This window comes from Neofelis nebulosa, chromosome 12 (genome assembly GCF_028018385.1).
Source record: "Neofelis nebulosa isolate mNeoNeb1 chromosome 12, mNeoNeb1.pri, whole genome shotgun sequence".
Classification (NCBI taxonomy): Eukaryota; Metazoa; Chordata; class Mammalia; order Carnivora; family Felidae; genus Neofelis; species Neofelis nebulosa.
In genome coordinates, this window is record NC_080793.1 from 28,413,501 (window position 1) to 28,436,807 (window position 23,307).

The window sequence follows — 23,307 nt, forward strand, 5'->3', positions numbered from 1 at the left end:
TGCTCTGTAATGTTAGAAGGCTGCATAGGTCTGGAGAGGCTCTTGATACATCACTCATTCTAGATTTCACTACGAGCAGGTCAAGCTGCATTAATTTAAACAGGAGAGGTAATAATGGAGTAATACAGAGTCTGCATCATCCATCCATTCCACAAATATTTACTGTCTGTAATGTTTCAGCACTGTGGACAAGAAAAGTGAGCAAGAAAACCAAGCCCCTCCTCTTACTGAATTTGCTGTCTAATTGGACAGTAAGGACCATGTATGAAGAAGGGCAGTTTATTGAGGCCCAGAAAAGCTAATTAAGTAAACAAAATACGGCCAAGGAAAGGCTCTCCAGGGGTCTGCTCTAATGAATACTTAAGAGTGACTTAGAATTGGCCTTCAATGAGATGAAAAAGAGGCTCAGCTTTCTGTTACTCTGCTCTGGGGCAAATCAAATGAAGGGTTCCAAATTCTGAAATTGCTTCAACATAGTTTTTTGGATCAGTGAAATAGCTATACCTACAAATAAATAGTATGAATGCTTTTTTTTTTTTTTTTCATAATTTGGTCCAACCCCAGTTTAAGATCACATAAGTTCCAAAATAATGGGAGTTTTTTTCTCTAATAAAAGTGGTTTCAGGAGTTTGAACTCTCAATTCTTATTTGCTGAATCATGTGTCCCATTTTTGAGACAAAGAGTTGGACTCAGGATTTCCCTTCACAAGGACAAGAGCGTGGGAGATGATGAGTCAAACACAACATCCAGGCTTTAAGTTTTCTGTTGGATTGTGCCCTGATACATTCCAAAGTTGGGTAAAGAGATCTGATGCAGTGGACTATTGCAATGGTGTCCATTCTTCAAAGCTATATTGGCCCACCACCTACCCCATCTTCTTAATCCAGTTTCCCTTGACTCTTTTTGCATGAAATGCTTCCAGGTATTTTTGCAAGGCTACCAGTTACATTTGACCAATCTGTGCAGTGGATCAAAATTAGAAGAGGTGATTCAACTTGGTGACCAAGAAGTTTCCACGCTGTGCGGCTTGCCAAGGGAGAAACTGGATGCAGCAGAGCAAGTACTTCGTTCCAACGTGGACATCCTGAAGCCGATCCTGGTGAGTATGCTTGCTGTGTGGAGAAGCTTCAAGCACTAATACTTTTGGAATGTGAACATTTTCCCTGGACAACATAACTTTGTTTTTGTGGAAACATAAGCCTGGCTGGGAATTTGAGAGATAATTTAGCTCATTTGTATTCTGTTCTTTCAAACTTCTGGGCTTTTTCCCAAAAGGTAAAAGGGGGAAGAATGAGTTGGGTATGGCTCTGAGTCTAAACCTAAGGTCCCTTGTGCCTGTTTCAATCAGAGAAAACCTATTTTTTATGTTGTGGGTTTTTTTATATTGTAATTTGAGATTATAAGAGTTCATTTGAAGAAAGAGTTCTCCAGATTAAAAACAAAAAAATCTCAGAAATCTTTGGGAAGGTGGACATCCATTCTTAAAAAGCATATCAACAAGGAGACACTGAGCTGTCACAGTGGGAAAACCTTAGAATTGGATGGGAGTACCCGTAATCATTAGATTAACCAATGATGGAATTACACTTACAGAAAAGGGAAATTGCAACAAAGTCTGATCAGCCTAGGAAGCAGTAGTTCAGAGAAGCAGTCTGAGAGTATACATGTTCATTCTTAATCAAAGAATACAGATGAACCTGAGCATTTTGGCCATCAGAGGGTTGTGTACAGTTCTAGAACTGGTGGATTTCTTTGGTTTTTTTGAGAGCTCTTGTGACCTGCCTCTCCAACAACATCATTTAGCATCCAGTGTTCTGATTTCCTACTCACCAGATAGCACTCTGAGTTGTCAGTAGAATCTCTTAATACGAGGGAAAGAGCCTTGGAAGAAGTATGTGCCTGAAAAGACATGTTCCTCATTATAATAACAAGAAATCAGAATCCTCTGGGACTTTGTGCAAGCATGATTTCTTTGTAGGGAGATCCATTCTCCTGAGGCTTCTAAGAATGGTTTCTAGACTTTGTGCCTGGATTGTACCCTAGAAAGTGACCTTTAGAAACCTCTCCTGAGGTTTACATGCTAGACCGACTATCAAGAAGTTCTTGCAGCCTTGTTGGGACACCTGGGTGGCTTAGTCAGTTAAGCACCTGACTCTTGGTTTTGGCTCAGGTCATGATCTCACAGTTTGTGAGTTTGAGCCCCACGTGGGACTCTGTGCTGATGGTGCCAGGCCTGGTCGGGATTCTCTCTTTCCTCTTCTTTCTTTGCCCCTCACCTGCTTGTTCTCTTTGTTTCAATAAATAAACTTAAAAATTTTTATTATAAATTAAAAAAAAATAAAGTTCTTGTATCCTCCTTGACTCTATGATGCTGTAGCTTCTGCCTGAGTAGGTAGTAAGAAAAATGGGTGAGTTTTAGGTTTTTTTTTTTTGTGTGTGGCAAGGTTGATGGTGAACCAGTTGGTATGAAGGGCGTAGGCCTAATGCTTAAGATCTGTTTTTGTTTGTAAAACATTTTTTTTAATGTTTTTATTTATTTTTGAAGGAGAGACAGAGCGTGAGCAGGGGAGGAGCAGAGAGAGAGGAAGATACAGAATTTGAAGCAGTCAAGCAGCTCTAAGCTGTCAGCATAGAGCCCGATGTGGGGCTTGAACTCACGAACTGTGAGATCATGACCTGAGCTAAAGTCGGACGCTTAACCGACTGAGCCACCCAGGTGCCCTAAGATATGTTTTTGTTTTATTCCAGTAGTAGTATTTTCTGTTTCAGTTAGAAAAAAATCCTGAGTTGCTTTGTTCAATAGTCTGGTATTCTATTGGTTAATGTTTCTATAGTATAATTTCAAATAAGATCTATATTTCTGAATGTGGATGTTTGCAGTCCCAGATGACTGGTCTCCGTGGCTACATTAGCTCATTTGTGCAGACACGTAGCCTGTTGGCACTTGTTGCATTGTGCCAGAAAGATGGTTATAAATGGTAGACCATTTCCTTGTATAGTTTTGGCTGTTTTGCTTTATTTCAGTACAAGGCAGAAATGTTCACTCAGCCAGAATGATGCACATTTTGGAAATATGGGTGCTTTTAGAAGTCCTAGTAACTTATATTGGTGCCCATTCATCATTCGTTTCTGTTTAATCATTAAACACTTACTGTGTGCACAACCCAGAAAATCCTTCCACTCACACAATGTCTGAATTGGACTCCAAGTAGAATGACAGCACAGCCTTCGTGATCTGACAATCACCAACTTAGGTTTCAACCGAAAATCCCTCCCTGGTTGGGAGGGTTGGCATGATAGGGTACATGGACATGTGCCATCAACACTGTCAGCTATGTTGCAGCCCATCCTGGTGTAGTTGTGTCTTCTTGATTTATGACTGGGTATTAAGGTCACTGCCATATGCTTTTTGCACATTTCTTATGCCCAGGGAGTATTTCCGGTTCTGCTTCTGCCTGTCTGCTGTTGCTGAAAACTCTGTCTCCATAAAGTCAGAAAATGAGGTTCTTGAATCATAGTGAGTGGTCAAAATTGTTCTGTGGAAAGGTGATTTTGGAGGATACCTTTGGGATAAAATGACTTCTAAACATTTTGAAATGTGACTCTCATTTCTTGAGTTAAACAGGGCCTTAACTGGAGCACTGGAATTGATACTGCATTTACATCAAGCAGACTTTTACTCCTGCCATTTGGTTAACATTTCAGCCACTTTGATGGTAGATGAATGTGACCTGCGACATCATTGCGCATGGGCAGTTAATCACACCAAGAAACACAACAGGAGAAGCAACCAGATGTCAGGCCCAGCCTTGCGGGGAGAGAAACTGTGCTGTCAATTTGTGTTTCTGTACCCAAAGCAGATTTTCAGGGAAGACCTGTTTTGAAGCATTTCTCCTCTTATTTTTGTTTTTTGTTGTTTGTTTTTTTGTTTTTTGTTGTTGTCGGTGGTGGTATGGATGTGTCCCTGTTCTTCAGCCAAGATATTCTTCCTCCTGGGCCTCCTCTGTCTCTTGATGACCTTTGGACAATAGTGTTTTGACAACATGGGGGAGGTATGGCAGAGTGGCCGGGGGCATGGGCTTGAGGTCAGCTGCATCTAGGTTCAAACTCGGCCTTAGCAGTTTTACCAGTTGGGTGACCTTGGATAAATTTAGTGTCACTAAGCCTCAATTTCCTCTTCTTTTACATATAGATAATCTAGTTTACCCTTTGTTGTGATTATTGGTCCTGCATATGAAGAACATGACAAGGGGTCTGGCATGCATTAGGTGTTCAGTAAATAGAAGTTAATCATCACTAGAACTGTTTTCATGCTGAAGGCAATTGCTGGCGAGATAGAAATTTTCTTCTGTGTTAGGTATCCATCCTAACCAAGCAAAGTAGCTCTGAAGAACATTTCAGTGAAAATTTTTATTCTTTGCCTAGATATTGTCAAGGCTTCTTACCTTCTAGATTCTTATTCATGAGCATACCTCAATTATTTATACCTTGAATGAAAATGAATACTGGATGTCAGAATTCTATTGCATCCTTAAAGTTCTCTGGGATTAATAGTGGTTTCCATTAGGCATTCTTTTAATTTAAAAACCTATTCATTTATTGAACTATGTTGAGTTCATTTTATATGTCAGGTATGTTTTGGGAGCTAGACTCTGCTGAGAACCTCACAAAGATGGCTTCTGATGAGTACAAGGTTAGGTCAATACATGAAATATATGTCCAGGATACATGCATTTATGGAGGGAGACTTGTGTTCATAGTACTTGTACCATTGAGATAACCTCTAGCAGGGGATTGTAGCCATCTAGCAGTGACTTCTTTTTTTTTTTAATTTTTTAATGTTTATTTATTTTTGAGAGATAGAGAGTGAGTAGGGGAGGGGCAGAGAGGGAGACATGGAACTCGAAGTAGGCTCCAGGCTCCACGCTGTCAGCAGAGAGCCCAACATGGGGCTCAAACTCATGAACTGCGAGATCATGACCTGAGCTGAAGTCAGATGCTTTACCACTGAGCCACCCAGGCACCCATCAGTGACTTCTTTTGTCTCACTGCTCAGCAAGGTGGATTTGGCTGTTCTAGTTGGCTGGGCAGGCGAACTTCCCCTTGCCTTCCTTGTGGGTCCTTCCTGAAGCAGCACCTACTTTTCCCAGACAGGAGAAATCTATATGGGGGCTTCTCTCTGCTGTCTTCCAGTAACTTGCAATCTGTTTTGGACTGCAAGAAGGAGCCATATTAGTGGATCAGCAAATTTTGGCCAGAGGGATTTGCTTCTCTTGTCAAGTCCTTGCTGATTGCATTTGTTCTTTTATTGCTGTAACAAATAGCCACACACCTAGCAGCTTAAAACAAAATGAATTTATTAGTTCATAATCCTGTAGGCCAGAAGTCTGGGTACAGTGTGGTTCACCTGGGCCTACTCCTTATTGTTGCACAAGATTGAAATCAAAGGGTTTACAGAGCTGGATTCCTTTTTCGAGGCTCTGAGGATGCCTCTGCTTCTGAGCTCATTCAGGTTGTTAGCTGAATTCAGTTCCTTGCAGTTGTAGGACTGAGGTCTCTGTTTCCTGGCTGGATGTCAGCTAGAGGTGGGTCTTTGGTCTTAGAGGCTGCCATCATTCCTTCCCATGATTTTCATGTGGCCCCTGCTCCAGCCACAGTGGGTTAAGACCCCCTCATGCTTTAAATTTCTGTATTTTTCTCTGCCACATCTCTCTGCTTCTAGCCAGAGAAAGTTCTCTCACTTTATGGGTTCATGTGATTAGATTGGACTCATCTAGATGATTTAGGATAATCTCCCTGTTTTAACCTCTATAACTTTAATTATATCTGTAAAGTATAATTTACCATGTGATCTAACATATTCAGGTGCCTGGGACTAGGATGTGGACTGCTTTGGGGAGGGCACTCATCCTGCCACAGATGTCTTTTAACTGAAAGGTATATTTCATTATGTCTTTGAAGTGCTTCCTCAGTGCTCTTGGCTTTTTATTAACTCCTCGTCAGCTCTGTACATTTTCTTACCCATATTCTGAGAGTGACTCTAAAGCATAATAAACACTACCTATTAGGGTTTTTAATGCACAAACCAAAGACAGCAGTGACTTTGTGAAGTAGAATGTCTCTGAACAAGATGTGACTTAAAAGACTGTTGTAAGGCACCAAAGCTTCAGCCATGAGCATGGCAGACAAACGCACGTGGAGCTTTTATTCTAGTGGGCACTGGGAACCAACTTTTAGGCTGACATTGGGAATTTGAGGAATACTTCACAGGTCCTAGGTCTGTAGAGTGAGGGCTATCCTCTCATTCCAGCTTCACTAACGAACCCCCAGAAGCTCCCTAACAACAATCTTTGCCAGCATGGGACACTGTAAGCCATGGTGGAAAGAATGTGGGGTTAGATAGGCTTGCCTTCTGGTCTTGGCTCGCCATTGTCTTGGTGATGTGAAAATGGTGTCTGATTCTTGAGTTAGGAAGGAAAGGCATACAGACTTCTCTCCATCTTCGTTGCAGCTTGGGTATTGCACAACCATGTAGTTAGATCGTCTTGACCTCTGATGATACCTTTACCCTGGAAGGGAAAGTTCTGTTTCTGTAGAACAAAGAGTTCTGTTCACATGTCTTCTGATGCATGCAGCATATTCTTGCAAAGGCAGAACTCAGTTCATGGGACAAAGGAGGTAAAGTGAGTGGTGCCCTGAGGTCCCTAGAAGACCAGTGATCTCACAGCTGGGCTGTGTATAGATTGAAGGAACAGATGGAGAAGGGGTGAACGAAGTCATTCTTGTCTTGAAAGCTCTTTGTTTAGCGTCTTCTTGATCCTTAGACAAAGGCTTAGAATATAGATGGGGCTTGGCTCATTCCTTTTTGGGGCTGCATACTTGAACTTATCACATCCAGCCCTTAAAGCATTTGTGTGAGTTTTTTTTGTAGGAGAAAACAGCTGCTTTTCTTCTCCTGCATAAAACTCAGACGCTTGTGGGAGGTATCAGATTTTGTTTGGCCTTGTTTGATGGTACTGCCCATCAAACAGATGGTACACCTGTTGTCAGTACATGCTTTCATCTGGCAATCAGCTGCAGTCCTTACATTTGGTAAATGACATACCTCAAGGATTGTCTCTCAAGACTGTGTTTACTTAATTCCTATAGGTAAAGGGGAGCACACAACTAGAGCTAAATTGGTGAATATAGCAGAGTGTTATTAGGACTATTCACTCACTAATAGGACTATTCAACTCATTTTTGCTTCAGTTATACTATTTTTTCCTTGAAGAGTGCCACTCTTCCTCCCACTCCCCCCCCCCCCCCCCCCCCCCCCCCCCCGCCTTTGGACCTTAGATTCCTTCTTTTTTTTTTTAAATTAATTTCTTTAAAATTTAAATCCAAGTTAACATATAATAATGATTCAGGACTAGAATTTAGTTATTCATCACTTCCTGTAACACCCAGTACTCATCGCAACAAGTGCCTCCTTAATGCCCATCACCCATTTAACCCATCCCCCACCCAAAACCCCACCAGCAATGCTTCCGTTTGTTCTCTGTATTTAAAAGTCTCTTATTGTCTGGGCGCCTGGGTGGCTCACTTGGTTAAGCGTTCAACTTTGGCTCAGGTCATGATCTCACAGCTTGTGAGTTTGAGCCCCGTGTCGGGCTCTGTTTTTTTTTTTTTTATTTATTTTTTTAAATAAAAGTCTCTTACTGTTTGTCTCCCTCTCTGTTTTCATCTTATTTTTCCTTCCTTTCCCCTATGTTCATCTGTTCTGTTTCTTAAATTCCACATATGAGTAAAATCATCTGATATTTGTCTTTTTCTGACTATTTCACTTAGCATAATATACTCTATTTCTTAAATAAAGGTTTAGATTTTATTTTGGTCCTAAATTCTGTGGTAGTAGATGTATTTAACTGTTAAGAAACCGCAAAAAAGTATTTAATGCATTAAACACATCACATTTAAAACTTAATATTTAAATTGTTGAATTGTTTTTTTTTTTTTTTTTAATTTTTGGGACAGAGAGAGACAGAGCATGAACGGGGGAGGGGCAGAGAGAGAGGGAGACACAGAATCGGAAACCGGCTCCAGGCTCCCAGCCATCAGCCCAGAGCCTGACGCGGGGCTCGAACTCACGGACCACGAGATCGTGACCTGGCTGAAGTCGGACGCTTAACCAACTGCGCCACCCAGGCGCCCCTGTTGAATTGTTTTTAAAAGATTAGTTCCTCCCTCAGACAGGAGTTTTATAGTTCCCTACTTTGACAAGAAATATTAAAATATTCCTCAAAGGAAAACTTCATTGTCATGTAAATCATTGGAAAGAGATAGGGTATCTTCTGGGCAGTGTGGTCTTTGTGCCTGGTATCTGGCTTACTTATTTTCAATTTGAACTAAAACATATTGTCCTAGCCCTGGGTCGGATTTTCTGAATATGGGCAAAGTGAAGTCGAGATTTTTAGCCTACTTTGAGGGAATTTAAGAGAGGTTTGAAATGTCCTAAGGAACCCAAAGTAACATGCATTTGCAGGGGGAAAATAAAATTGTGCATTGTATTGAAAATCTTATTCAAATACATATACACCCACATTATTTGGTAGTAGAGTCCCTGAAAAATTGGGGGATGAGGATAAGATTTTTATAAACTGAAAAGAGTTTTCAATTAGACTTAATTTCACAGATGTTCTGTCTTCTGTTTCTATTTGGTTGTGACTTCTAATGCATTGATAATATTCTCTCCCAGTATTTATTTTGTATAGTGATCATCCATAAGCAAACACTTAAATTAATTCATTCAGCAAATATTGAGCCCCGATCTGTGCCATGCGCTGGGCCAGGGACGCGGTGGTGAGCAAGGTACAGCTTTCTTTGTTTCCCTGCTGCTGGGCAGTGAATGGGACAGGCCAGGAATCCAGCACATGCATCCTCAAAAAGGAAGGCCGCAGAAGCCCAGGAATTGTCACCCTTTGCTGCCAATGTCTGCAGAGCCAGGTTTGGGCTCATCCTGGGGGAGGAAGAGAGTTGATAGACAGTTGTATGGTAGTTTTGTGGGGGGATTACTGTTCTCAGATTCCAGGTGAGGAGGTCGATGTACCACTGGGCATCTTTGAGGGTCCCTTGCCAGCAGGTTTTGGCTGGCCACAGACTGGTTCAGTGTGGAATCTGTGCATGAGAAGAAACTCTCATGCCTTTCCAAATTGGCCAGCCCAATACCAGGGGCTCCTCCTCAAGAATTCACTGGTCACTCTTAAAACACTGCAGATTTCCTGAACCCTGCAACTTTCCTACCTTCTGAGGAAAGGAAACCAGATCATGACTGTTCTGAGGTGACTGATAAAGTATTGGCAAGCTGCCCAGATCTGCATGACCAGGCTGGACAGAACCCAGACCTCACCTTGTTCAGTGATGGTAGCAGTTTCGTCTACGTTCAAAAGACAGGGTATGCAATGACATGTCTTAATCTGAGCCCTCACCATTTGCAAGGACAAGCGAGTCGACTGACTCCCAGTACGCAGGCCTCAATGGGGCCCTCCTAACCCAGTATTTGAGGATTAGGAAAGAAGCCTCTGTTAAGTTGGGACCTAAAGAATAAAAGTTAGCCAGGTAAAGAACAGGGAGAAGAAGTTCCAAACAGAAGACGTGGTTTGTGTATGAAGAAGGTGGTATTTAGGGGAACTGCACATCATTGAGTAGTTTATAGTGGAGCAGATGGAGCTATGGGAAGCTTGATGGGAGAAGGAATAGTAAGATGAGATTGTGGAGGTGACCACAGATGAACTGAGGTAAACTTTGAGAAGCTGTATTAGGCCGATGGGCCTCATCCTTAGAGCAAGGGAACCCACCCAAATGTTCCGGAGGGTGGGTGACTTGATGAGGTGAATTTAAATGCCCTTTGAGGCAGGACTCCTACCAGACTATCTCTTGGGCTTTTCTCTTGCTTTTGGCTTTTATTCCACAGACATTTCCTGGGTGCCAGCTTATTCTGTGCCAGGAACTATGTTGGATGCTGAGTTGAAATAAAACACCAGCTCAGAAATTAAAGTCAAATTGACTTTGCTAGGTTACTGCCTTTTTAATTTCCAGTCTTTTACAATTTAGTTGAGCTAGTAGGATGAAAGACTGTAATGAAATTGTCTGTTAGGCCCAGAAAAGACGGGGGCACAATGGCCTTTGTCATTCTTGGGCCAGCATTCCATAATGTCATGCTTTTAGGCAATGTTGCACTGTTGCGATTAACACATTTTGCAGAAATGGGTGGGAGCCTTCAAGTAATACAATACACACTTGTCTGTTCTTCCTGTAATGATATTATAGTATTTAGTTATGATCTAAAAATATCTCATAATACATGAATTCTGGTTAGCTTCACACAGGTCATATAGTCCCTGGCTCAAGGTTTTATCTTTGCTCTTACTGTCTTTTTCACTTGCTTCCTGTGGTCAGTGGGGGACCTACAGGAGTTCATAGCCAAGGGAATATTTTTGTTTAGGAAAATAATAGTAGGAATTCAAAACTGTAAATTGTTTACTGGAAGTGTTTGGAAATACCAGTTGGCAAGCTTTGCCTGCCTTTGTCAAGTATTAGCAGGAGACCACAGTTAAGAGTAGGTACAGGCACATGGTTCTCAGGCTTCATTTTGTGGCTTGGTTTTAGGGCATGTTTCCTGGGGTTAATTTTATTTAGGGAATTTAGACATCTTTCACAGCTTGATAGGTAGTCAAGCCAATTTACACTCTTTATGCTTCTTTAACTCCTGCCCATGCCCCATCCTTTCCTCCTCCTCCCTTTTTTATGTCTCATTTAATTAAAAAGAAAAGTATGAAACAGTTAAAACTCACAAAAAGGCACAGAGAATAGTATAAAGAACACCCCTGTTTCATCATCCATCGTTTGCCTTGCTTGCTTCAGATTCTTTTCAAGAAAGAAAACGTGACAGGTATCCTCGATGCCACATGTGTGTCCCCATCTCTTTCCTCAGGTAATCACGATCCTGGAGTTCCATGTTTTTATGCTTGGTACCATGTATATGTTTTTGCATTCTGCTAATAACATTATATGGTATTGGTTTGTAGTGTTCACGTTGTATAAATGTGCATATTGATCTGCGGCTTGTCTTTTTCACTCAGCATTGTTCTTGGGATTTATCAGTATTGATACATGTGGCATCTGATTCATTTTAGCTGTTGCATGGTATTCCCTTTTTATACGTAAATTTTATTAAAAAATTTTTTTTAAATGTTTATTTTTGAGAGAGAGACAGAGTGCGAGTGGGGGAGGGGCAGAGAGAGAGGGAGACACAGAATCCGAAGCAGGCTCCAGGTTCTGAGCCTTCAGCACAGAACCCACGGACCACGAGAGCATGACCTGAGCTGGAGTCGGACGCTTAACTGACTGAGCCACCCAGACGCCCCTATACCTAAACTTCAAAAAATCCATTTGTCTATGGCTTAGATTTTTCACATTGTTTATGGTGTCTGTTGGTGCCTACTTTCTGCTTTTAAAAGTTGGAGTCATTTTTGCCACCTTGGTTTGGACTTTTTATATTTTGAGAAGGCCTTCCCACCCCAAGTTCATAAGTACATTTTCTGCTATGTATTTGTAACTTTTCATTTTTTACTTTTAGCTCTGTAATTTACCAAGAACTTAATTTTATATAGAGGTGTGAGACAGAAAATATTAACTTTTCTTACATGAATGACTAGTTCCAGCGACACTAATTGATTAGCCCATCCTTTCTCCATGAATTTGTATTATTAAGTTCGCAGATTCTCATCAGTCTGTTCCCTGTATTTACTTTTCCAAACACAGAAAAGTAAAAATGAGTCCTGAGCAAAATACCTGGATGATCTGAGCTTTAAACGATGCTGAATTTGAATGGTATATGTGTGTTCTTTTTTTTAAAACCCTGTAATGTTAACCCACACTTGTGTACAACTCTACCAACACATCTTCGAAAGTGGGAATTTATTTGTATGGGCAATAGGTTGCCAATACTTACGTTCATGAACACTGAGCATTTAATCTCAACATTAGTGTAAAAGAGATCCTAATAATGACGTTGATTGTCCTATTACTTGTGGATGGATTCAGCCAATGCTTCTGTTAGAGACCAAAACCTAGAACAGTTTAAACCAACCAGAGCTCAGACCACTGACAGCAGCCACATAGTAAGATGCAATATTGCATTTGTGTCTGAATATGTAAAGGTCTGATATCCATGGTAAATGTGATGAAGTCCTTAGATTTAGGTCTGTGGTCCACTGTGTTGCTCGTGGGTGAAATAGTCATGCAGTGCATGCATGGATTTTTGCTGAATTGTGTAGCTTTTAAAACAAGAAGAATAAGCCTGCCCCAAAGGTAAGACCTTTAAGTTGAAAAACCTGATGGAAAAATTGTTACCTATGCAAGTTTATGTTCATACAGGTGAGGAAGACCTAGTCTAAAAACAACATGAGCTGTACCCTTCAGGGGAAAGATGACTGCTACTGGTGACAACAAGCCAGTGTTTTAGCTAAGGTTTTAGATACCTGGTCTTTTGCACTTAGTGGCTGCCCAGCCACTCACTTGGTGTGGTGTTCTGGCCTCCTCTGCATTTGGTGCCATTTCTGATCCCATTCAAGTCCAGGTGAACTGACTGGCTTCACCATCCAAAGCAGATAGCATCGTGTTGACCAGATGTGGAATGCACAAACAACCACCTTTGTGCAAAGCATGCTGTGAAAAAAAGGCGTGAACATTGTCCAGGGGCCATTGGCTTAGTGGTTCTCAAACTTCTATGTGTAAAAAAAGTCCTGAGGCTTCCTGGCTCACATGTCTAGCATCTGAATCAGTAGGTCTCAGAGGGCTGGGAGACTGCATGTTTAACAAGCCGCCTAAGACCACACTGTATCAGCGAAACCTGGTCATTCACAATTCTGTCAAGCTCCATTAGTACCATGTAATGCCATATTTCCTTCTTGTAGATTCACTTCTTTTGCTTAAATAGATCTAGTTAGGAAAAAATACTATACCTTTGCTGTAAAGGTAAAATCAGTATCACTGTATATAGAAGGTACACATACATGTGCATTAAGATAAATGTGTGTGTGTGTGCCTATATGTGTGTATATGTATGTAGGTATAGATATACACATATACCTAAACATAGGTTATGACTTTTCCTTCAGGTTTTTCAATTTAAATGTCAGCTTTGGGGCAAGTTTATGTGTGTGTGTGTGTGTGTGTGTGTGTGTTTGTGTATATGTGTGATGTAAATAGAAACTATATTTATATTTCATCCACTGAACATTACTTAATATAGTATACGTTTCATCTACTTAACATCTTTTGTTTCAGTTTTGCAAACACTGAGAAAGAGGGATTGTAGGGAAGAAGGAAGCATTTCATCTCAAGCCTTCAGGAATTAGGTCTTAGCCTTGCACTGAAGAGTATTAATGTTAGTAATCCTACATTGAGTGTGGCTGATGTGCTTTGAGAGGACAATGGTAGCTCTCTGCTTAGCAGAGGGCAGGCCTCTCAACAGGAGAAACAGTTCTTGGAGAGCTAGCCAGGAAGCGGAAGGGAGGATGTATGCCTTTTCTGGAACTGGAAAACCCTTCAGTTTTGGTAGTAAACTTTTTTTTTTTTTTTTTAATTTTTTATTTACTTCTGGGACAGAGAGAGACAGAGCATGAATGGGGGAGGGGCAGAGAGAGAGGGAGACACAGAATCGGAAACAGGCTCCAGGCTCCGAGCCATCAGCCCAGAGCCTGATGCGGGGCTCGAACTCACGGACCGCGAGATCGTGACCTGGCTGAAGTCGGATGCTCAACCGACTGCGCCACCCAGGCGCCCCAGTAGTAAACTTTTAAGGAAGGGAAGAGAAAGGCAGGGGTGAAATTTCTGAGAATTGTGAGGACGTGCTATGTGCCAGGCACTGCGTAAGGCGCTCTGCACATGGCCTGTAATTCAGTGTCCTTGACAGTGCTGAGATACGTGCACATCATGAACTCCACTGCACAGTTGCGGAAATGGGGCATGGGGAATTGGAGTCATTTGCCCGGGGTTCAGTAGCCACCCCAGGTCCCCATAACCAGAGAAGAAGGGGCAGAGTGACAAGAGTCCTCAGAATCTTATTTCCATTCAGACTTTATAAAAGAAATGGGTTAACTACCAAATTTTAAGTTTTGAAAATGTACATTAAATTAACTTGGCATTTTTCTGCTACACAGTCCTGATCATGCCTCATCTTGTGGGCCTCATGGTAAGCACAAAAACACTTCACCTCTTCCGCCTTCCAATTAAGATCTCTTGGTTTGTAAAAGTTTTCCTTACTGTAGGTTCTGTAGGGTCGACTTTTAAGGTGATAACCTTTAGTTATGATGTGAACCTGAAGTAAGGAAGTTAAAAAAAATCCAAAAATGTCCCACTTGTTTTTGCTCATAATTACTTAATGGAAGGACCAATTGTTAACGTAATCTGTGATTTGCGTCAAGGGGACCTACCTGAGTATAGTGGTGAAGGGCCCATCCGAGGACTGGGAGTCGGGGAAAGCGGACCCTGGTGACCAAGCTGTTCTAGGGGAGCTCTTGAGTCGGGCTGGACAAATTCTTTCCTAGAACCCTTAGATTTTATCAGAAACACACATTCAGGATTATGCTTGGACATGATGATGGTCATGATTATACGAACTTAATCTTCTGTATTTGGAGTTCTTTTTTTAAAAAATTTTTTTTAAACGTTTTAATTTACTTTTGAGACAGAGAGAGACAGAGCATGAACAGGGGAGGGGCAGAGAGAGAGGGAGACACAGAATCCGAAGCAGTCTCCAGGGTCTGAAATGTCAGCACAAAGCCTGATGTAGGACTCAAACTCAAGGACCGTGAGATCATGACCTGAGCCAAAGTCTGATGCTTAACTGACTGAGCCACCCACGCACCCCTGTATTTAGAGTTCTTTTTAGAGGAAATCCTTCCCCAGGCTGCTGTTTCTGAGATCATGATGAACTCCATCTACTTCCGGCTATTTTCCTTGCAGTGTGCGTTATGATTTCACAACATGCCCCTATGGAAGACAAATAGCAAAAAAGCCCAGCCTCCTCTAGATTAAAGAGGTGTCTGGTATTAAAGAAAATGGTGCCTATAGAAGCACCAAGGAAAGATGGATTTTCCCTGAAGACTTTTGTTTTTCTATTTAACAAATAAAAATGATGAAACTGGCCCTATATCCTTTTCTTTTTGGAAGCCTAAAAACCCAGAACCTAAATTTTAGGCTCCTCAGCTATTGGAATTCTGGCCTCGGAGTCTGTGCATCACTGTTCTTTCTTCTTTAGCTTAGGCTTGCTGCCCTAACTTATCTTTTCCTTGGGCCCAATTAATTATTTTCTTACATTTGTTGTGAAGCTAGGTGGGCTATAACAGCAATGAAATATACACAGGAGTAAATACAGAGATCTGGATAAAAGTAGGCATAAAAATAAGCATTCTGTATTAAATTTCCAGTGTTACAAATAGTGCTGACTTGAGCAGAATGGGAGAATTTCTCCTTTCCATGCTTTTGCCAGCTTTCAACTTCAGTTTCTTCCTTTCTTGTGGGCCATTACAAACTTGTTTCTTGAAGTCATTCTTCTGTTGTTCATCTTGCAGATTTGGGAATTTATGGTCAAAGTTGAATTGGACAGACACACACACACACACACACATCCTCAGCATGAGATATTTTTATCGATTGCATATCAACTAGTTTTAAATATATATTTCTACACTACTTAAAAGCATTCATCAAAGCATTAGTAATTCTTATCTGAAATAACTTGCAAACCTGCAGTTAGAATAATTTTAGTGTCTTTACTTTGGTTAGGCGCGGGTTTCTTGTGTTTTAAACTCAAGATGGTGAATGGTTTTAATTAACTTTATTTTCAATAGACATTTCAGGTTTACATTTGAACTTAGAAACAAAGTATTTTTTCTCATTGCAGACGGAACTAAACTATACATCTCCTGTCCTGAGCAAGGAACTGACTAAGGCCACAAAAACTTTGCTGGATAGTCTTGGGACTCTGGCCCAAGAGGTAAGTTGTGTCTATCTAACACCAGGAGGCAGACCATCCACTATGGCTCTTTTCCACCCCGAGTTTGGCGTAGAGGGTCCTTTTGATTTGAGTATCATGTGAAACATTAAAACAATTTAAAAAAAAAAAATTTTTTTTTAACGTTTATTTATTTTTGAGACAGAGAGACAGAGCATGAACAGGGGAGGGGCAGAGAGAGAGGGAGACACAGAATCTGAAACAGGCTCCAGGCTCTGAGCTGTCAGCACAGAGCCCGACGCGGGGCTCGAACTCACGGACCGTGAGATCATGACCTGAGCCGAAGTCGGACGCCTAACCGGCCAAGCCACCCAGGCGCCCCAACATTAAAACAATTTTAGAAGCATCGGTGATCTTAAAAATTAACTGGTTTGAGCTCCTTACTTTAGAGATGAAGAAACCAAGATGCAGAGATGTTTCAGAGCTAATTAGTTTGTGGCTAAAGGCCCGATACCTGGTCTAGAACTTTGTCTCATTGTTATTCTCTGCCCCTCGTTAATGACTCCTTGGTAAAGAGGATTATTCCTGTCATCATCCATGCGCTGCATTTGTCTTACCAAACGTTTCTCCGTATTTCTTTTCCAATAGTGAGGCCAGTCATTTTATGAACTATGTACCCCTCATTTAGACCTTTCCCTGTAAACACCTGGCCTCTAGATTCATCTTTGGGAATGTCCTTCCTTGACAAACATTAAGTTGAGTTTGCCTTTCGGGTCCACATATTGCCTGACCAATGTGTTAGACCAATCTTCTATTCACAAGATCAGGAGGCCTGTAGGTACTTGTAAGATCACTTACCCTTCCCTCTGCCTGCCAGCCGGTGTGTGCTTCACTTTAGTGACACCCAACCTTCTTTCAGATTAGACTTGGAGAGGAGGAGCAGGAGCCCAGTGTGTAAGGAGCTGAGCCGAGGGGTGGCGGTCAGAAGCAATCAGGCCTGAATGTCCAGGACATCAGACAGGAATAACCTTCTCAAACTTGGTCCAGCCTTATTTTGAGTTGCTTCTCTAAATCGTTTTTTGGTATTTGTTAAATTTTTTTTGAGTACCAAAATTTAGTTTCCTGAGAATAAAAGTATTGTATGTTCATTGTGGAGAATGCAGGATGTTTGGAAAAACAGATCAAACACGTGTCGACAGTTTGGCATATTGCTTTTAGTTCAGTTTTCTTTTTTCTTTGAATTCTGCTCATGGGTGTCTGACTGAAGAGCCTTGCATTTTGGGTCCCTTTCAGGAGAAGTCCTTTCCAGCCTGCCATTTGTTCTTTTGGTTGTGCATGCTGGTGACCTTTCTGTGGGTGGAGAATCCGGGTCACCTGGTGTTCTTCCAGGAGGCAGAAAGAAAAACAGGAACTGACCTGTAAATCCATAGCCATTTCTCTACGGTCCTGTTGGCAGACACTGACCTACACTGTACTACTTCCTTCCCGGCCTTCAAGCAAGCAGAGCAGAGACTATGATGTGGGAGGCTGTCTCTAAATTTTACCTTGGGTACAGTGTTTTCTTTATATCCCAGGTCTGCCTTTTGTCTTGGGTAAGAAAACTAGTGGAAATCGTGATGTTCCCATTGCTGATGAGGCAGAAACTCTCCACCTGAGCAGTATATTATTTTTCTTGTCAGCTGCCTCCTTGTGCCCTGCTTGCTCCCTGGCCCAGGTCAAGCAAGGGCTACCCACCCTCAAGTCCCTGTGATCATGAATTACTTACTGTCTAACTTGATATTTCCCTGGGACAAATGGGAGAGAATAAGTAAATAAATGCACGTGTGTATCTGTTCAGTGTTTGGAAGGAAAGTTGGATGTTTTGACCAAAGCACAACCCTTGAAAGGAAAAGGAAAAGGGAGGTAACAATTTCTGAGGACCTCCCCTGATTCCTGTAGTTTCACCCAATTTCCCTGTATCATCTGCATGACAAATGGATCTTACTGTGCCCATTTTACAGATGGCACTGAGGCTCAGGAAAGTTGGACAACTTGCCCAGTCACTTGGTTAGTTAATTGGCAAAAACTGGGATTTGAACTCAGGACTGTTAGACTACAAATTGCACGTTCTTGCTGCTATAGCCTGTTTTTTGTGTGATGAGCTCTGATGGAAACTGGACTAGACTAGAAAGGATATCCTTCAAAGAAGGAAATCTGCAACAATAGGGCCTGGCAATTGGGTAGAAATGGGGACTTTAGGAACTGGATGAGTGAAACTGGGCATGAGCTCCACATCTGAGTGACAGGGAAGGTGTGTCTGACAAGATTGGAAAGGCAGGGCAGGGAACCGCATCCCAGTTACCTACCAGGTGCCTGACACTGCTCGATGTCAGGGTCTCAGCAGTGAGCACACTGGCTTTCCTGTTCTCATGGAGCTTGCATGGTGGAAGATAGAAATAAACAGGAAGCATATGATGTGACAGCAGGCGTACTGCAATGAAGAAAAATAAAGCAGGGTCAGAAAGATAGAGGGTGATGAGGTGTTGTTTTAAAGGTGGGGTCATTAGAGAAGTCCTCTCTGATGAGGTGACACTTGAATGTGAAGAAGTGACCATATGTTGTCCACTCCAAGCAGGAGGGGCCACAGATAACAAAGATGCTGATGAAAGGACCTGATTAAGGAATGTATTTAAAGACCCAGGAGAGAGTATGGTGTGGGCAGGACAGAATGAGCAGGTGAGAAGGTGCTCAGAGCTGAGGTCAGAGAAGGAGTGGTGAGCACCTTGCAGGACTGGTAAGGCTGCATTTATGCCAAGTGAGATGAGAAGCTGGTGGAGGGTTTGGAGCAGAGGGTACATGACATGTCCTGGAGTATGAGATTGTTGACATTCTGGCTGTTCTATTGAGAAGAGACTAGGCAGGGGTCAAGGAAAAAGGGGCCATTGCAGTGTCTTGAGAAAGCGATCAGACAGCCAGTGATTGACTCCACAGGTGATTATTTAACACCATCTTTTGTGGGCTGGAGGATGAATGGTCACCCTTCTCTGTGAGGAGGAGTGCTTCACAGAGGAAGTGTGGAGCCTGAGCTGAGGTATAGAAGAATGAGTAGGAGTTTCCCCAAGACAGGTGCCCGGAAGAGCCACCAGTTCGGAATAACAGTCATTCTGGTGCCTCTGTCCAAAGATGTGCTGGTTTTATATGGGAAGAAATTTGTTCTTTCTGTTGGGGTATGGTGGACTGGTGGTAGTGAGGCAGCCTGTGAAGAGATATGAGTGGTTTTTACTTTCATTAAAAAATCCCCGGTGCTGTTCACCTCCCAACAAAAGGAAGTCTGGCTACCTCTGCCTTCCGGTTGATAGACCTCATCCGGGTTATGAAAAGATAAAGTAAAGAAAAGCTGGCCACCTAATTGTGTTCTTGTGGCATATGTCACATGCTCCCTCTTTGGAGGGAGAAATGTTTGTGACCTCTGACCTACTCCTGGAAGTGCCTGATTTCCCTCTGGAGGCAGAAGGCAAAGTCAGGATCTACAGCATCGAGGACCATGTTCTGCAGAAGAACCAGGAGGCTCTGTGTGGTACAAAACTGGGCCCATGGTATTGGAAGCTAGGCCTTCCACAGGCTGTGGGTGGGGCCCCTCAGCCTCTCCCCTCTGCCCTTTATGGCTCGGTTTTCTGGGTGCTGAGAACTTGTGACATTTCCAGGAAGGTTTATTATGGATTTATTGTGAAATGTGTAGAAATGCAAAGTGCTTGATAAATATTTAATGATAAGAACAATTGGGCCGAGAACTTTACAAGGTGCTGGAGAACATTTGTATAAGAGACAAAGTGCTTGGGGTGTAAGTAACAGATGTCGTCCCTGGCTGCTGGGGCATCTGACTCCTCCCGTGCAGGGGCATTTCTTTGCAGGGCATTTCTATTTCATGCAATTTACTCCTTTCCACACTCTGTTTAGCTTCATCTTGGTGAGAGGTTGGGCCCTCAGAGAAATGACTTTTCTAAGGCTGTAAGCTAATGAGACAGGGAGCTGGGATTCAGCCTTGGGTCTCCCACCTTATATACTTGTTGTGTTCCCTGACACTTAACTGAGACCAGGATGGGGGATTTGACACATAGTACCTTTTCTGTCAAGGGGCAGAGGCCTCCTCTGTTTCCACAGGAAAGTTTAAGGTGTTTTAGAAATGAGTCTGTGCTGGAGGGCGTGAGCAGTTCCTGATGGATGTATTTAAACACAGGGCTATTCAGGATAAGTATTCTCTTCTACAAACCAGAAGATAATCCAGAGGAAATAAAGCCCATCACCAGGGGTTTCACTAACTTCTAGTTTGTGCTTCTGTATCTTTAATTTGCATACCAATCACCTGGGCATCTTGTGAAAATGCAGATTTGAATTGTAGTCGGATGGATCTAGATGTGCATTTCAGACAACCTCTCATAACTTTGCTGCTGGTCCCCGGACCACCGGTGGAGTTGCAAGATTCTGGCAATCCTATCACAAGACTAAGAGGTCAGGACTGAGATGTTCTGAGATGTGGCTTTGGAGAGGTCAAGAAAATAAGATGTTTCTTTCTCTCTGTTCCCCCAACCCTTGCTACGCCCTTTTTCCTCCCACTTGCCTCCCCCATCCCACCTTCTTCCCTCCCACTTCCCTTCCCCATCCCTGGCACCAGCTGTTCAGCATGAGCAGCTGGAGTGACATGCGGCAGGAGGTGATGTTCCTGACCAGTGTGAACAGCTCCAGCTCCTCCGCCCAGATCTACCAGGCTGTGTCCCGAATTGTGTGTGGCCATCCAGAGGGTGGGGGCCTGAAGATCAAGTCCCTCAACTGGTACGAGGACAACAACTACAAAGCCCTCTTTGGAGGCAATGGCACTGAGGAAGATGCTGGCACCTTTTATGACAATTCTACAAGTGAGTGTCTGTGCAGATGGCAGTCCTGGCCCCAGCCCCCACTTAGTTTAGACTCAATGCTGTGTCCCTCCTTCCTCGTGCTTACCCTTATCCTCTGACCCAGTGCTGGATGTTTAGGAGTCTGTTTGCCTACCAGACTGAGCTCCTAGAGGAGTCTTTTCCTTATCAGTTGACTGTCCTCACTTCTTTGAATGGAGCCTGGCACATCTCAGGTACATAGTGTGTTTATCAAATGCATGAGAGATTGAAAGCCAACCTCCCCAGTTTCCTGGGGGATGGTGGAAGGGAGTTCCCAGAGAAATCAAGGGTCTTCTTTTTCTTTCCCCTCCCTTTCACAGGCATGCTTTGTAATAAAAACTTTAAAATAACAGAATAACAGCCATAAAAGCTAACATTTAGGAAATATTTCCTATGTACTGGGCATTCTATTGAAATTATCTCATTTAACCCTTACAGTAACCCTGCAAGGAACATTGTGTAACCCCACGTTTTATAGGCTCAGAGAGGTTAAGTGACTCAGTCAAAGCCACACCATAGCTAATCCACAAGAGCCCATGTTAAGCCCAGATCTGCCTGGCCCCGTGCTTTTTTCTGGTAGACCACATGGCCTCTGAAAAAGCTGTTAATGGTGGTGTGTGTGGACCATCAACCTCAGGCATTTGATCTGCTCTTTGTTTTTGCTTCTTAGCTGCACGGTGGTGTTAAAGAACCTTGTAACTCCATATCTCTTTCTCGCACTTGGGCGGTTTTGTGATGATGTGTGTTCTGTGCCTGGTGGGAGCATGGAACCAGTGTTACAATTTTAGACAGTGACATCCTTTTCCTTGAAAACATGATGCAAGTGAGCTTTTCTCCACTTCCAGCCACAGGTGTTTCTTTCAGACACTGAGCGAGGCAGCTTTTTGTGCATTACTGTAACACAAGAACTTTTTATTCTTCTCTGGAGCAAAGCACTCTAGACATCGCCAGTTGCTTTGCAAGCCTAATGGGATGGCATTATAGGCAATTTTTCTGAAATGCCATCCGCTCCACTCCCTCGCTTGCAAGTCAACCCAAGGGAACTTTCATTTGCAAAGCAGATAGAACCGTGAGAAAATCCTTTTTTTTTTTTCTTTTTAAATTACATCCTCTTTGCGGTATGTAGAGGATACTTGGTACCTAAAAGAACTCAGAATGAAATTAAAAAAAAAAAATCAAGAATCCTTCTGGATAATCAAGCCCTGCTGTCTATTATAATTTTGGATTTTCCAGTTAGAGGTTTTTATTACATTTATTACATATACTTGTGATGGGACCTATTAAAGGGAAATGTCTTATTTTTGCTTGAAAACTAAAATCTAAATCCAGCTGTCTGTTTTCAATGAAAACAAATTGACAAGGGCTAGCGTAAGAGTATGCATCTAGAGTTATGCAGGTGTGTGCATGGTGAAAACCTGTTTCTAGATCATCTCAGTTGTGAGTTACCCACAATCAGTGTTATAATAGACTCTGATTATTTGTCAAGTATTGTCATAGGAGCTCTACAGATAACAACGGTTAATGCTCCCCACATCTCTGCCAAGTACATAACTTTATTTTTACAGAGGAGCAAACTGAGGCTCAGGCAAGTGAAGTTATTTGTTACATAGCTGTTAAGTGGTGGAGCAGAGATTTGAACCCAGGACTGTCTGGCTAGCTCCAAAGCCCTTGTTCCTATAAGTGTATGACCATGCATATGCATATCTGCCTTTGTCTTCTTCATAGCCCCTTACTGCAATGATTTGATGAAGAATCTGGAGTCCAGTCCTCTTTCCCGCATCATATGGAAAGCTCTAAAGCCTCTGCTTATTGGGAAGATCCTATATACACCTGACACTCCAGCCACAAGGCAGGTGATGGCTGAGGTAAGCTGCCCAGGCCCAGAAGTCCCTCTCCAGAATCCTCCTAGAATTTATGGGCAAAAAGGTGATGGTGGTTTCAAATGGATTATATCGGGGAAACTCGGGGCTATTCTGGGGTTTCCAAAGAGTGAGAACCCCAAGTGTGACCCAGGCCAGAGCTGACTATGGAGGACCAGCTCTCCAACCTTGGGTATTTGAATCATAGCTGCAGGCAGATTCTTCTTGGGTGTGGGAAAGACTGGAAATAGTGATGGAGCATCTTGTCAGAGGGAAGCTGCGTATCTCATGGTTCTGCCTCCCCTTTTCTGTTGCCCCTGCTCCCTACGTGGCTCCAGGTGAATAAGACCTTTCAGGAACTGGCTGTGTTTCATGATTTGGAAGGCATGTGGGAAGAGCTCAGCCCTAAGATCTGGACCTTCATGGAGAGTAACCCAGAAATGGACCTTGTTCGGGTGAGTATCCCTCTGGTTCCTGAGTGCCTGCTTGATGCTAGAGAGGTGAGTTTCTGGTCACTTTCGTAGAGGTGACTGAGAT

The 23,307-nt window shown here is 42.6% G+C and overlaps 1 protein-coding gene across 5 annotated transcripts in view; it reads left to right on the plus strand.

Moving 5' to 3' along the window:
- Positions 1 to 23,307, plus strand: part of ABCA1 (ATP binding cassette subfamily A member 1) — a 138,095-nt gene that overhangs the window by 55,346 nt on the left and 59,442 nt on the right. For all 5 annotated transcript variants that reach the window (XR_009251525.1, XM_058694683.1, XM_058694685.1 and 2 more), the window contains exons 7-11: positions 924 to 1,100; positions 15,951 to 16,043; positions 20,653 to 20,893; positions 22,637 to 22,776; positions 23,109 to 23,225. Coding sequence is in view for 4 of the 5 variants with exons in the window: in XM_058694683.1 (XP_058550666.1) it covers positions 924 to 1,100; positions 15,951 to 16,043; positions 20,653 to 20,893; positions 22,637 to 22,776; positions 23,109 to 23,225 (768 nt within the window). In the remaining variant the exon portion in view is untranslated. The remainder of the gene's footprint in view (positions 1 to 923; positions 1,101 to 15,950; positions 16,044 to 20,652; positions 20,894 to 22,636; positions 22,777 to 23,108; positions 23,226 to 23,307) is intronic.